This window comes from Microtus ochrogaster, chromosome 15 (genome assembly GCF_000317375.1).
Source record: "Microtus ochrogaster isolate Prairie Vole_2 chromosome 15, MicOch1.0, whole genome shotgun sequence".
NCBI classification, from domain to species: domain Eukaryota; kingdom Metazoa; phylum Chordata; class Mammalia; order Rodentia; family Cricetidae; genus Microtus; species Microtus ochrogaster.
In genome coordinates this window covers 1,324,677-1,339,253 of record NC_022017.1, presented here as the reverse complement: position 1 = coordinate 1,339,253, position 14,577 = coordinate 1,324,677, and the positions used below count along the sequence as shown (strand labels likewise).

The following is a 14,577-nucleotide window of genomic DNA, read 5'->3' as shown; positions in this document are numbered from 1 at the left end:
ACTAGGATCCCCAGTTTCCAGAAGTCCGCCTGATTCTCTCCCTTTGGCCCCTGGCACCTTCTATCTCCCAACTGCTACCCCTCTTTTGAGCGGGGGTCCTCTCAACTTTTCTGAGAAATTTTTGTGGCCATCTGATTATTATTTAACCAATCTTTTTCCCACGACTGGACACATGATTTGCTTTTTCTTTGCTTTCTTTAGGAGGTATCAGCCATCAGACAGGGAGAAGGCCTACAAAAGTGATTCTTAGTCTTAGCAATGGATGTGGCTCCAGATATTTTGAGTTGGTGGCAGTGTTGTAGTGGAGAAGTGTGGGAGACAGGGAGCAAAGAACACATAATCAATGAAAATGTCATGATAAACATATTATTTTGTGCACTAACTAAAAATGTAATAATTTTTAAAAGTTGCAAATAAATACAGGAATTCCTGGCGATTTGGAAACCTAGCTCCCAACACTTGCATCTCTGCTCACACAGCACCCTATGAATACAGCACTTGTTGGTCAAGAAAGCCAGTGTCCACCCACACTCCCACAAAGCCCAAGGACTCCACTGGAGTCCTCCTACAGCACAAATTAACCTGCATGCCCAGCTGTAGGTGCCCAGCGCTCGCCACCCAGTCAGTGAAGATTATTCAGGGACTTGCACAGCCTAGCTTGACTCGCTCCTATTCGGAAAGAGCTGGGGCTCTCATCCCGCTCCATTAACTGCCTTCTGTGGAAACTGCTCTTTCCAAGTTTAAGCTTGGTCAGATCTTGGTAAGCCAAACTGCTGAATAATTTTCAAGTGTAAAATTAAAAACAAATAACATATTTAGGTGAACTACCGAATTCTGCGAGTTCTGGGAGCCAGCCTAAGAAAAAGAGCAGATCTAAGAGTTTCTGGCGAGATCCCCAACTCGGCAGCAGTGACACTTCTGATAGAGCTCATCCATCAGGCTGCAGAAGTGACCAAAACTCCCCAATATTGGAGTGTAAAAATCTCCCCAAAGAACAGTGCCAACTCCCCATTCTGTCAAATCTGTTGAAATGGCAAATAATTGTGTTGAGCAAAAGTCTCATTAAGTGAAAAGTAAGCTGAAGACTGTGTGCTTGGGAAATTGATGCCTTTGTTTCCTCTTAACTAAAATGATACTAAATGCCATCCCTGCACTTGTGTGCGACAGAATACGATTTCCACTCGGTAGCTAATTGTACCAGAAAAATAAACGCAGAGATGAATACCAAAGACGACCTGCTGAGTGCATCATTTTCAACAAGAGCCGCCGACCTCAGCATGATCTTAAGACTTTAATCTTTTTAAAGTTAAATATGGCCATGTTGTCATAATTAAGGAAAATATCATGCTTAAAAACAAACAATTAAAAGATCGCCTAATTCTATAGATGAGTATCTGAGGGCACTCATGACGTTATATGATGTTCTCTTTAACACCTAACAAAGCTTAAATTGAATACTTACTTGTCTAGAAATGATGGGTCTATAGTAGATGAGACAGAAACAAATCTGTACTGTTTCTTTAGCAGGGGAGTTACTGATAAGACATGCACTGTAAAGAGAGCTAAGGGTGTTTTAATCACAAACATAGATTATAGTGAAAAGGACTGTTTGAGTTTTTACAGTAGGAGGGGAATTGAACAAAGTCTTTCCTCATTTTGTCTACGAATTACATCTCAGCACTACCTCTCTCTATGAATTACATCTCTTCTTAACATTGTCTATTGGCTCAGCTGAGGGAGAGATGGTTACCTCTGGGAGGAGCAGGGTCTTCCCCAAGTCCATATCTTAGCCATGTTCCTTTTCTGCACCCCTCATGGTGAGCCATAAATGTTTCCGTAGTACACATGTGTTGTGCATACCTTCTATAGCCCACATTCCTCAGCATGGACACTACTACCAACACCTAGAACTCAACAAGCATGCTCCCTAGAAATTCGAATGCCAGCAAGTTCCAGAGTCTTGAGGTGGTTTCTCTGCCTTGAAAGACCATGTTAAAGACATGTGGTATGCTTTCTCTTGACTATGAAAGTGGCGGGGGTGGGGCAGTAGTCTCTGGGGTGGCACCATTCTCCCTTCTAACTCCTCAGATTCTGTTGTTAGTTTTGTTACAAGTACAGGGACGCACACAGCCAGAAGAAAAATGTGTCTACACCTCCCTTTAAAGACGGCAGTTTGCCTGGGAGGAAGGCAGTTAGGAAACCAGAGTGCCCCCTTCCAGTCACTAAATTATGTCTCACATTGTATCTTTCCATTAACCATTTCAAGCAGGAATCTTGTCCCAAATATCCAGACACACAATCTCTTTCCTATCTTTTTGCTTTATGGACCCTAATCAAAGTTGATCATTTTAGCAGGAAGGGATCCTCCAACCCTTCAGCTAAGCCTTGAGGTTTTTTCCCTTCTTTTTTAGAGGGAGAAGAGTGCTGTACTTTTGAGGAGGCATCTTTTGAAGGATGATCTCTTGCATTCTGCTCAGTGATGTACAGATTAGGATGTGTTTTTTGCTACAGCTGCTGAAGGTGTCTAGTTATAGACAGCGCTGGGCTGTGGACCTCACAATGAGATATACATTCTCTCCACCATGCCAGACCTCTTAGGACCCCACCAAGCTCTAATTCCCACATCCCACTAATAACGTTCATAGAGTCCATTGCCTTAGCAAGAAATGCTTTGCCCATACCTCTTGTACTTAACTGTTCTTTGAAGCAGGTTGAACACTCTACCTTGTACCAGAAGAATTTGTACTGGGGCGTACAATTCCTCCCTGCTCTAAGAAAAAAACATTATTGTCCATGTTTCTTCTTCTTCTTCTTCTTCTTCTTCTTCTTCTTCTTCTTCTTCTTCTTCTTTTTTTTTTTTTTTTAGTAACTGGAAATACGTTTTTAAGTGGCTGGTCTGCCTCTCCTTTAGTAGCCCCAAGTCTAAACTTTAAAAGATAGACGTGATTTAAAGTGGTAAATACCTTTTCCAGGCATTCAGTTTGTTGGCTTTCTGACCAAAAGGGGCCTTTGTTAGATCTCTGCAAGGAAGCTAAATCCAGCCCCCAGCAAGCACTCCTTCACCTCTTCCCCAACCCCCTCAGCTCTCTTGTCTAACTTGAAAATGAACTTGGACTTCCCTCTCAGACAGGCCCTAAAACCAGGAGAGATTTTATTTGTCTGTTTCTGAAGGGCTTTCTGGAGGGGGGAGGTGTTGAGGGAGGCAAGCCAAATAGAAGGCTCTTTCCTGAAGCTTGGGGCAGAGCAGGAGGAGACTCTTTGTTAATCTCTTAACTCCACATTAATTCTTTGAACTTTTTAATTTTTTTTTCTGGGTGATGGATTGACATGCTACCAAGAGGGAGTGTGGGGTGAGGATTGGGGAAGGGCTGTGAAGAGATGAGGTAGTCTGGAGACAGGCTCTATGAGAAGCTTGTTGGAGTTAGAAGGCTGGGAAGCTGAGGAAGGAGAGAGAGCATTGACTCACCTTGAAGGGGACACCTGAGGGTTCTGACCCAGTGTGGTTCCACAGGTGAAGTCTACACTTAAGGGCCGGCCAGGTGGGAACTCAGGAAAAGAATGGCTTACTGCATGGTCTCCACTGAATTAGAGAGAGAGGTTTGGGACAGCCTAAGCCTAAGCCTAAGCCTAAGCCTAAGCCTAGACCAACACTGCAAGTCCCAGTCAGACGACAGAAAGGAGATCTTTCTGCCATTTGAAAAGGGCCTTAATGAAGGCAAGTTTGGGTCAAAGAGTGTAAAATTCTTAAACAAAGAACAAACTTGGTCCCATCTCCCCTGAAGCTGGGGGCCAAAGGAGGTTAGAAGAATTAGACAGAGGATGCCAGAGGGCAGCTGAGTTTCCAAGCAAGGAGAAAAGGCCCACTGGTCCTTCTCTGAGGCCAGGCTCTGAGGGTGAAGAGAGAAGAGAGAGTAGGTTCCAGAGGGATTCTGGACCTAGGATCTAGCTACCCTGACCTTCCAGAAGGAGAAAGAAAAGAAACAAGGAGGGCACAGGAGCACCAAGTTTAGCCACTTTTCTTTCTTTGCGCATCAGTATTGCTCTTTGTAGTCTACCAGGAATCTCTTCCCAATGTGGGCTCTCCCCTGGCAAACACTCATAGATGCCCCTCATGGGCCTTCTTTCTTTAATCTCAAACATCCCTTTCTTGCCTAGATAGTCAGACCCTGTGTTTTCTATCCTCCACAAATCAAATCTCTTCTATCCTGCAGCCAGGACCCTGGACAGGAAAAACGCCCTACACACACACACACACACACACACACACACACACACACACACTATGTGAGTCTTATAATGTCCCAAATCTGGGCCAGAATCCAAACCCCATGGTGGTGAGGCTCTTTGTTCTCCCACAGCTTCAACCAACCCCCTCTTTTTTTAAAACTGGAATTTTTCCCATAAAAGAGGTGGGGGGCAGGAACTCCAGAGTTTCAAGCACTCCCCTTCCTTACCAGTATGGAGGAACTAAAAAGGGGGGGGCAAATTAGAAAATCATCCTATGCCTAATTTCCAGAGGAAGAAATCTCGACACTGAATACAAACAGCAGATATATTGACTCCATTTCTCCCATCCACATCCCTAACCTAGAATTCAAGTTACACTCAGCCTCTCCCGTGGAACTGTAGGGTGGTAGGGTGGTAATACTTCTCCCTACAGAGGCTGTGAGGTTGCTCTAATTTTGTCTTTTGGCTCCCTCACCGCCCTACCCCCAAAAGACAGGGACTACCTGGCTCTCTGCCTTCCTACTGTTTTCCTTAGTGAAGCTTTTGTAAGTAGAATGGGACAAGCTCATGGACTGAGTGTGCATACAAACAAATAAGCAGACACATCAGATCTTTATTTGTAGATAGAGGGTTTCCACAAAGAGCTTGTGTCTTCATGAACACATTCAGCCTGTGTCCACAGAGATGCATGCAAACAGTGCACAGACAAATCTGCTTACATCCCTGAACCCACAGGCGAGTGTTGCTTGTACACGCGCACGCGCGCACACACACACACACACAATGAAAAAGCACATTAAGTATATCCTTTATAAGATTGGCGAATTTAGCTGAAAACTTGGTTCACTGGAGGACACTAAGGGGAGAATGGTTCACACAGCTGTTGCTCTGAAAAATGACCAGAGTAAGTTGGGATTCCCAGGGAGGCAGAGGGCCCTTTTCCATTTTCCTTCAATACTCTTAAATGATTCCATCTTTTCTCCCACATTAGCAGCTTCGAGGAGACCCAGAAGCCCCCATCCCTTCTCATTTTTCTTCTAAGCTTCATCCTGGCCCATTCCCCACCACACTATTCCTGAAGTGCAGCGAAATGGTGGGGAGTGAGCTTTTCAACCTGAGGTTACAGAGCCCTGCTTTCTAGGTCACCGATCTAGTACCGATGTAATTACTTTTCCAGTGATGCGGTATTTTCCTGGAGTGTTTAATTTTATTTTACGTGTATCACAGCGAGATACACTTTTCCCCCCCAGGGGAGTTGGGAAAAGCAGACCCCACGCTTGAAGTCAGCAAGGCTTTACTTTCCACCACGAACACACCACACGGGCTCTTGTCTGTGCCACTCCCTTCTGTGATCCCTGTGGGCCCCAGAGAACAGGCACCGAAGATTTTGGGGATCCAACATCTTCTAAAGATCTTCTCTAAAGAGAGTGAAGTGTTCCCAGCCTCTTTCGATGTTCTTAGACTGCGGGGGGGGGGGGGGACACACACGTCTCCCACTCCCCTTTGTGACTTTGGGGGACTACATCTTCAATTGGTACTCTCCAAGAACCCGACGTTGTTTTCTCCTCTATCTTCTTCCGCTAAATTTTGGCAGAATAGTGCCCCCCTAATAAATGGAATTGTAAAGTTGCTGGGTTAATTAAATCTATATCTCATTGCAATAGGGATAGTTAATGCCCTTATATCAACTTGGAAAAGAACATACCATTAATTTTATTTATTGTGGGACCTCCCTGCACCTAGATTCTTCCTTCTCTGGTGACCTCTACTCCCAAAGGCTGGGCGAAGAGCCTTTAGTAATCAGAATGGCCTGGTATTGCGCCTGCACCAGAAAGTGATCCCCAGGAATGGAAAGATTTCTCCAGGCCCTTTGTTTCATTTTGCTCACCCACAGCTTGGCCCACTTCCCCGGTTCTCAATGGGGGTGCTGCGCTTCATCAGAGAAGGAACAACCTCTACTACCCACTACTTAAAAACAAAAACTTCCTAACCCTGTTAGCCACCCACCCCTCTCAGCCAGCCTTAGACAAGGGGCCAGACCCATTCTAGACTTGGCCAGGCCTTGTTTGTTCTGGTTTTTTACCTTGACCTTGGACTCCAGCAGCAGGGTAGCCAGTTTCCCAGCCCAGTGGACTCCTAAAAGACCCGCGACTTAGCTCTCATCGATCAGCCTTCATTTTCCTTTACACTGATAAGCCCGGCCTGCCTGGGTTTCAAGTCTCTTTCTTTTGTATTTCTCTTTTTGCTGCTAGCCAGCATGCAGCTTGCCTTCAGAACTCTGAGGAGACACTTCTGGATGAGAATCGTACCGGTAAAAAGTCCATTTCTTGTCCTGATTCACCAAAGCTCTCAACCGTCAGAGACCATCTTCTTCCTCCAGGGATCTTGGGGCAGACCCCAACATTTGCCTCCAATTGAGGGGTCTAGTGGGTTGTCCTCGGAGGAGCTCACTGTTGGCAGCCTGTGTAAACATCACACTCAGCATCCAGGCTTTAAAACTTGCTGCAAAGGCAGGAATGAGGGAAGATCCAGCAGCCCCTCTCTCCCTCTTTTTATTATTATTTTTTTCCTGCTCTCCCGCTCTTTATTACCTCTTCCCCTCGGGGAGGGGTATGTGTGAAAGGGAACTTGGCACAATTCATTGGAGATGCCCGTCTGTGAAGGGGTGACTCCCTAACCAGTGGGGGGTCGAAAGCAAGGGGAAGGCTGTTAGAAAAATAAGTAACTTGGTGATTATTTGTCCTTCAGTACAAATTATTTCAAATAGAAGACAGTTTCAGATCTAAGTACTCTGCCCTGAACAAGAGAGGAGAGATCGGGAAAGCAGTTTGTGGGAATGAGAGAGAATTAGGCTGCTTGGACTTGAACTCTGCCTGGCTCAGCGTTCATCACATCAGCCCAAGCCGCTAAGGGTGGAGAAGCCTTATGCTTGGGTGTTTGGGGTGCTCGAGAGCTGCACCTGCCAGAGGTCTAAAGGGCAGCAGGTTCTTCCCCACTTTCTACATTTCCTTTTGTTCACCCAGAGAGACCCGGTTCTGGAAATTACCCAGGGCTTTCCCTCTGCTCAGCCAGAATCCACTTCACTGTTTCATTGGGGTGGGAGACTCTTACGTCAGTATTTCTTTTGCGTGCTGAAATAGCAATCTGTCCTGCTGCCCCCTCCCTTTCCCCCTTTTTATCTTCCTCTACCACTTGCTGAGAGTGTCCCCTAGCTTTACTCTCCCGATTCCGGGATACAGTCTGCTTTTGGGGAAACCACATCTCCCAACCATGTCTGGTACCAAAGGGAACCTTTTCCCAGACAAACTGGAGCTTGGGGAAAGCGGCTAAGGTCGGACGTTGAAACTCTGCTGTCAGCGTCAAAGGCTGCCTGAACCGGTCTTGTCCACCGGGAGCTGAAGGGCACCCTGCCACCGCAGGAGCCTTCCTGGTTTCTAGCTTATTGTTATTTTTAAAACTCCAGGTTTAACCCCATTCTCAGCTCCAAGCCCCAATTTAGAGACTTCGGTAGCCAAAGCCATCTGCTTGAGAATCCCGGTCGGTCTCTCCAGCGCACCACCTAGGTCCCTTTGCGTCGGCCAAATTCAGACTCTCCGCCCGCCCCCCCCCCCTCCATTAACAAGGCTTACTTAGGGGGCGTTGTCCCGTCCCTTTAAATCTTCTTACCCTCTCCTTTTTTCTCTCCAGAGAGCCAATCAAAAAAGTCCTCATTACTTTCCGCCCCGCCCCACCTCCCGGAGTGGGAACCCCAAGAGACCCAGGCCTAGGGTCACGTGCTGTGGCTATGGTCACGTGAGAACCAGGGGCGTAGGGAGAGGAGGAGGGCGGGAGCAGGCGGATTTCTTAATGAAGTGTCTCCGCATGCGTATTGGGAATGCGATGAGGGAGGGGAAAGCACCGGGAGGAAGAGGGGAGGGGTGAAGAAGGAAGGGAGGAGGGATGAGGGAGGGAAAAAAGGAGCGAGGTGTCTCCTTAGCTCGCTGCCTCTGGCAAGTGGAGTTTTTAAAAAGCTGGAACAGATCATGTCATGACGACTTCGCTACTCCTGCACCCGCGCTGGCCGGAGAGCCTTATGTACGTCTATGAGGACAGCGCGCCGGAGAGCGGCAGCGGCGGCGGCGGGGGAGGCGGCGGCGCGGGCGGCGCGGGGGGTGGCTGCAGCGGAGCGAGCCCCGGCAAAGCCCAGAGCATGGACGGGCTGGGCGGCAGCTGTCCAGCCAGCCACTGCCGCGACCTGCTCCCGCACCCCGTGTTGGGCCGCCCGCCGGCTCCTCTGGGCGCCCCTCAAGGCGCCGTCTACACGGACATTCCAGCCCCGGAGGCGGCGCGCCAATGCGCCCCACCGCCGGCGCCCCCTACCTCGTCCAGCGCCACCCTGGGTTATGGTTACCCATTCGGCGGCAGCTACTACGGCTGCCGCCTGTCGCACAACGTGAACCTGCAGCAGAAGCCTTGCGCCTACCACCCGGGTGACAAATACCCGGAGCCGTCGGGCTCCCTGCCTGGTGACGACCTGTCCTCCAGGGCCAAGGAGTTCGCCTTCTACCCCAGCTTTGCCAGCTCCTACCAGGCAATGCCCGGCTACCTGGACGTGTCGGTGGTGCCCGGGATCAGCGGGCACCCGGAGCCGCGTCACGACGCGCTCATCCCTGTCGAAGGCTACCAGCACTGGGCTCTTTCCAATGGCTGGGACAGTCAGGTGTACTGCTCCAAAGAGCAGTCACAGTCCGCCCACCTCTGGAAGTCTCCCTTCCCAGGTAAGGAAGGGACCTGAGCGGCGCTGCCGCCGCCAGGGACCCCTCCCCGCCCTGCTTGCCCCGCGGCTCCGCGCCCCAGCCACCCCCGCCGTCTGGCCCCGGCGCGCCGGCTCGGCTGGGCTGTCGAAGGAGCCGGCCAGGCGAGCTGTGCTGAGGAATGCGCTGGGGAAGAAATCTGCTCCGACACGTTCCCCGGAGCTGCCGGGTCGAGAGTGAAGCAATCAGAGGCGCCCGAGCGCCGGCTAGGCTCCCGTCGGGAGCTAGTCACCTCCTCCCCCACTGCCCGCTCCAGCGTCACGCAGGGATCCTGGCCCCTAAACCTGCTTGCAGCCAGGAATGGGTTGGGGTTGGGCCTCTCTTGCCTTGAAATTTAAAACAAAACCCTCAACCCGATGACTAATTGGGGGTTTGAGGAGACTAAGAACCTTTACGTTGCCGATTTTTCAGGGTATGTCAGGCGTCAGATACTATAGCGTTAAAATGGGATTCTAATTCACCAGAGCTTATAGAAATGTACAATGTCTTTCTTTCTTGTTAAACTTGATCATGGGTGTTCTTTAAGAGCAGCAGGGAGTGTAAGAGTTGCATCCTCTCCTGAGATGCAATTTTTTCTTTGAGGCTCTTGTAGACAGTTTAAATCCTGTGAATGCACTGCCAAGTCCTCCAAATGAAGAGCTAGTTACTGACATTCCGGACAGAGATTCTTAGATTCCCTTTGGACTTAAGATGAGAGGTGGGAGAGGCCTGGGCTGTGGTCCCTTGGGGTCCAGGCCTCTGGCTGGGGATGCCTGGCTCTTGTCTGGCTGTGTATGCAAGAAGAAATCTCTTATGTACTGTTTCTCTGACTAAGGTTGTCTCTGAAATGAAAGAGATTCCGTAACTCCCTCCATTCCCCAGAGGAGAAAGACCAGCCCGATCTCTCAAAACAGCATCAGGAGCCTTGGGCTCCACTCTGATCTGAGAAATAAGGGTTTGGAGGGGGAAGGGGGTCTAAAGAGCCAGCCTTTGGATGTGCCCTCTCTATAAAGCTCAGGAGCGAGTCCTCTCTTCTGACACTCCAGAGATAGGAGTCTAGGGAAGCGAAAGCTATCTCCCCACTGTGCCCAGAAGGAGCCAAAGGAGCCCATAGCCTTACATGCTAGGCCTAGGGATTTTTCGCTGGATCAGCCCAAAGAGCTCTTTGGTGGCTGTGAAATTCCTCTACATCCGGGATTGGGTGGAGAAGTGTATGGAGAAGAATAACTGAATGATGCTACAGTATATAGCAAAAACATTCTGATAAATAGTATGAGGTCACTTAATAAAACACAAGTCAATACCAGAGCTAGACCAACCAAAGGCATCCCATTTCTGACTGCTAGAATTGATGGTGATGGTTGTGGTACAATGGTCTCACACACTATCTTTTCTGCATTAGCTAGAAGATTTTTATACAACACAATTTTATTAATTACTGTGAACCACAGACTGATACATTTATATAAGATCTTCATATGTAGACATTCTATAATACAAGTGTAGAAAATAGGCTTCCCTTCATCACTCTAGCTCATGAAACTGAAGGCTTCTTGGAGGAGAGTTCAGCTGCTGCCCGAGAAGCTGGTACCTACTCTGCTTACTGTAGAGAGAGCAAAAGGCAGCATCTTCCCAGTGAAGAGGTAGCAGAGGGAGCTGCTGTGGCTTTTGTGGGTTGTGTAGTGGGTTAGCATTGGAGGGAAACTCAGAATTATCTTTGAGCAAATAAACATCTTAAAGATTCCCAGAAACAAGAACAACACACAAAAAAGGCTCTGCTAAAAATAAACATTTTGTATCACAGCCTCCTAAAGAAAGATATCTTTGAAATAAAAACATACAGCCCAATTGAGATTTAATACACTTGCAAATTACAACAGAAAAATGGATATAAAACTTAGTGTGTCTCTGCTGCTCTGAGCCCACACTCCCCTGTAGAAATAGATTCTGGCTGGTGTATCTCAGGGCTTGGAGAGGTACAGGAGAGAGGCAGATGAAAAGGAAATTATCTTCAGACACCCTCCATCTTTCTACCCACACAAGTCTTTTAGAAGTAGTGAGATCTTCAGATAACTCTGTCTATGTAATTGTGGTTCATTCCGCAACATCTAGCCATAAACACCACTGTCTCTCATCACTGCCTCTGGCTCTGAGAAACCTCACCTATGGTAGACTAGGCTGGTGTGGGAGATGGAGGCAACTGTTCAAAAAGATCTGGATAATTAGAACTGTCAGGAGTTGTGGCTTCTTTTTCCCAATTATACAGACCCCTGCTTTACTCTTCTGCTGTGTGCATGTGCGCGCCCCTGCGCGTGCGCGCACACACACACACACACACTGTGGTGAGTGTAGACACTTTTCTTTTTTCATGAAAAAGGCAGAAATTCCAGGAGAGAACTAGAAGAAGAAAGAAAAAGAAGAGAGGCAGTTCTGAGATAGATAGATAGATAGATAAAAAAGAAAAGAAACAGTGGGTTTTTGAAGCCCACACTAAAAATCTGTACTGATAAAATCTTTGAATTTGGATTGAAAAGAACCACTAGCTGAGCAGCATAGTCTTCAAATTTCAAAACCTACTGAGGGGCGGGCTTTTGGGCTCCCTACATAGGAGTCCCTCAGCCCCGAAACAAAGCAATGACATAACATTGTTTTCCTTCTTGTTTGCTCTCATAGACGCTGATTAGATTCCGAGGTACAAATTGGTTGGTGAAGGTGATCTGGAAGAACACTAGGGCAGGGGACATTGGAACACTAATAGCCAAGTTCTCATTCTACACAATGTAGACACAACTCCAAGTCTAAGCTACCAGATGCTCTCACATCTGTAGAGCCCGCTTCCTCTCTAGCCAAAACAGCAGACAATGAGAGATGCTCCTTGGAGAAGGAAAGGCAGGAGCTGTTTTCCCCAGGGGGCAAAGCTAACCTGCTGTTCTGTTTGACTCAAGAAAAACTTGGTGAAGTCAATCCTTCACATCCAATACAGAAAATAATGATGATGTTGATGATGGTGATGATAATAATAATAATAAAATTTTAGAGCAGTTGTCTACCTTTTAATCAGAGTTTTTAGGGTTGTATTGATTAAATTTCATTAGAAACTGAGAGTTGATGTTTAGGGAGCTACAGAAAGTGAAGTTTAAAAAATCAGGAACAATGAACTGGTTCTTTTAAGAACAAAAACCCACCTTTATTTTACTTTTCCCTTTAACAAACGGGATATGCCATGTTTCCATTTCTATGTGAACTCTTACTGTGGCTTTATGTGAAGAGTCAGAAGAGCCTAGATTCTAGTTCTGTCATTTAAGTCATTTTTCCCTACTCTTAGCCTCTGGTTTGTGATCTTGCAAAATGTGTTTAATAAAATACAACTAAGAACTGTTCTTAGGGGAGAAATCCTCATGACATCACTACTCATCCTCCTCACTTTGATTCGTGTCCCAGAATCATCAGTTTTTCTAACCATGGTTTCATCTATAAGAGTAAAACAAACTGAAGATGCGTCCTTTAAATTTTAAATCCCTTTTAACAGATGATACCTGCTAAACTGAAGTTGCTCTTTTTCATATTAAAAAATGGCTTGCACAGTGGCAGAGAAATATTTGATAAGTTGAATAGGTAATTTTTATGAGAAATTGTCACCATGAAAATATCCTGAGCAGATCATTGGAACCCCTGTCCCGTTTTCTTCCTGGACTCTTTATTTCTCTCTTCATTCAGTTATAACCCCCCCCACTTCCCCTCTCTGTATAGTGGGCCATGAATCTCAGAGAGAGAGAGAGAGAGGGAGAGAGAGAGAGAGAGAGAGAGAGAGAGAGAGAGAGAGAGGTCTCTAGGAATGGCAGGCAGTGTAGGGAAGCTGCTTGGGGGCAGGTGGGATGCTTCAGCTCTCTGCCTTCAGGCTGGAGCCATGTCTAACAATTCCAAAGATCCACAGGAATGAAGGGGAAACCCAGATACTCAGTCATTAGTGTCCACCTGAAGTCAGGGTGAACTATTCACAGAATCTTCCTCTCACTGCTAAGAGCCTGACACACTATTTTGAATTCCTGTGGATGCTCCAAGCCTGAAGAAACTAAACAAGCCTAGGGTACCAGGGTGTAGATTTCTTTCAGTCTTGGAAGAACAGAAAAAAGAAAGTTGAAACCGAATTTGTTCTTTTTGGTGAGATTTGGGTATTGACTGCCTCTTTTGGGAGGTTCCCTGCATGAGACAGGACCTCCCTCCCTTGGGTGGTATTAGATGGTTCACAGCACCGGCCCGCATTTCCAAATGACTGATCCCCAAGCAGCCTGGCATCATCTGACAGTTTCTTCTCGGACACTGGTGAGTCAGGTCCATAGTGCAAGGCTAGACTAGTTCTTGGTTTTAACCCCTCAGGCCTAAGGGCCCACTTAATGGTCTGTGCCCCTGTAGCTGATACCCTGCCTGCCATGCTTTCCTCAAACACACAAAGAGGAGAATATAGGGTGTAGGGGCCTTGTTGTGCTAACTGGATGAAGGAATTTTCTGAACACTAAAACTCCCAGGAAGCATGACCAGGAAGAAAGAGGACTTGGAGCTACCATCTAAGGAAGGGTCCAGGGTTTCCAATAAAGGGTGTGTGCAGAGCCATAGTGGAGACTGAGGCAATAGGAAAAATCAATAATACAGATCTTCTGCTTATTTTTAGTGACATTTTTTGCATTTGTTTTGATTTTTTTTTCTTTTTAAGTGCCTTAAAATATTACCCGGATTACTGAGTTTTTAAACCCCCTTCCCTTAAAGTTTGTATCTAAAATGAGGCTGGTACCCAGTGGCTTCATTTTCTTCGTGGCCTTACTAACAACGGAGGTACTTAGGATTAGGGCGCCTCACCAAGCAGTACAAGCTGGCGGCCCAGTTGTATCCCGGTGATCCCTGGCCACCCACCTCACTTGCCTGCCTTCTCTCTTCCCACTCGCCTAGATGTGGTTCCCCTACAGCCTGAAGTGAGCAGCTACCGACGCGGGCGTAAGAAACGCGTGCCCTACACCAAGGTGCAGCTGAAGGAGCTAGAAAAGGAGTACGCAGCCAGCAAGTTCATCACCAAAGAGAAGCGCCGGCGCATCTCAGCCACCACGAACCTCTCAGAGCGCCAGGTCACCATCTGGTTCCAGAACCGGCGGGTGAAGGAGAAGAAGGTGGTCAGCAAATCTAAGGCGCCTCATCTCCACTCCACCTGACCGTCCACCAGCCCGTCCCGTCTATTTATGTCGCCTCTTTGTACCATTAAAGAATCCACCCGAAGGACACTGCACCGGTGCAGACCACTATTTAATCTTACCGAAAAAGAAAGATAGTGCGCCCCGCTCTGCCTTACCCTACTTCCCATCCCACCCCTTACCTCAACCCCCTCCAAAAGGTACCCCTTCAGCATCTGCGGCTTTAGAGGTGGGTTCGGATGGGTTGGATGGGTTGCAGGAGGAAGAACTTCTGCCTCTACACCCCTGGCCTTCATGGTTTGTCCCACTAGAAAGCTGAGTGGCCAGGAGATCCCAGTCATTCCTACCAAAGCAGGGCTGGGGGATTCCAAAAGACTCAGTTCTTGCCTTTTCCTGAG

General features: G+C 47.6%; 1 protein-coding gene across 1 annotated transcript; it reads left to right on the top strand.

The window, feature by feature from the left end:
* The first annotated feature begins 8,254 nt into the window (after positions 1–8,254).
* Positions 8,255–14,200, top strand: Hoxc13 (homeobox C13). Its single transcript, XM_005353798.3, has 2 exons — positions 8,255–8,984; positions 13,944–14,200. The coding sequence occupies exons 1-2, from the start codon at positions 8,255–8,257 to the stop codon at positions 14,198–14,200; spliced, it is 987 nt and encodes a 328-aa protein (XP_005353855.1).
* Positions 14,201–14,577: the final 377 nt, after the last annotated feature.

Excerpts from the sequence above, each read along its gene's own strand:
- Hoxc13 (XM_005353798.3), top strand. The coding sequence starts at position 8,255 with ATGACGACTTCGCTACTCCTGCACCCGCGCTGGCCGGAGAGCCTTATG. Across the intron at positions 8,985-13,943 it reads CTGGAAGTCTCCCTTCCCAG|ATGTGGTTCCCCTACAGCCT; the intron begins GTAAGGAAGGGA and ends CCACTCGCCTAG.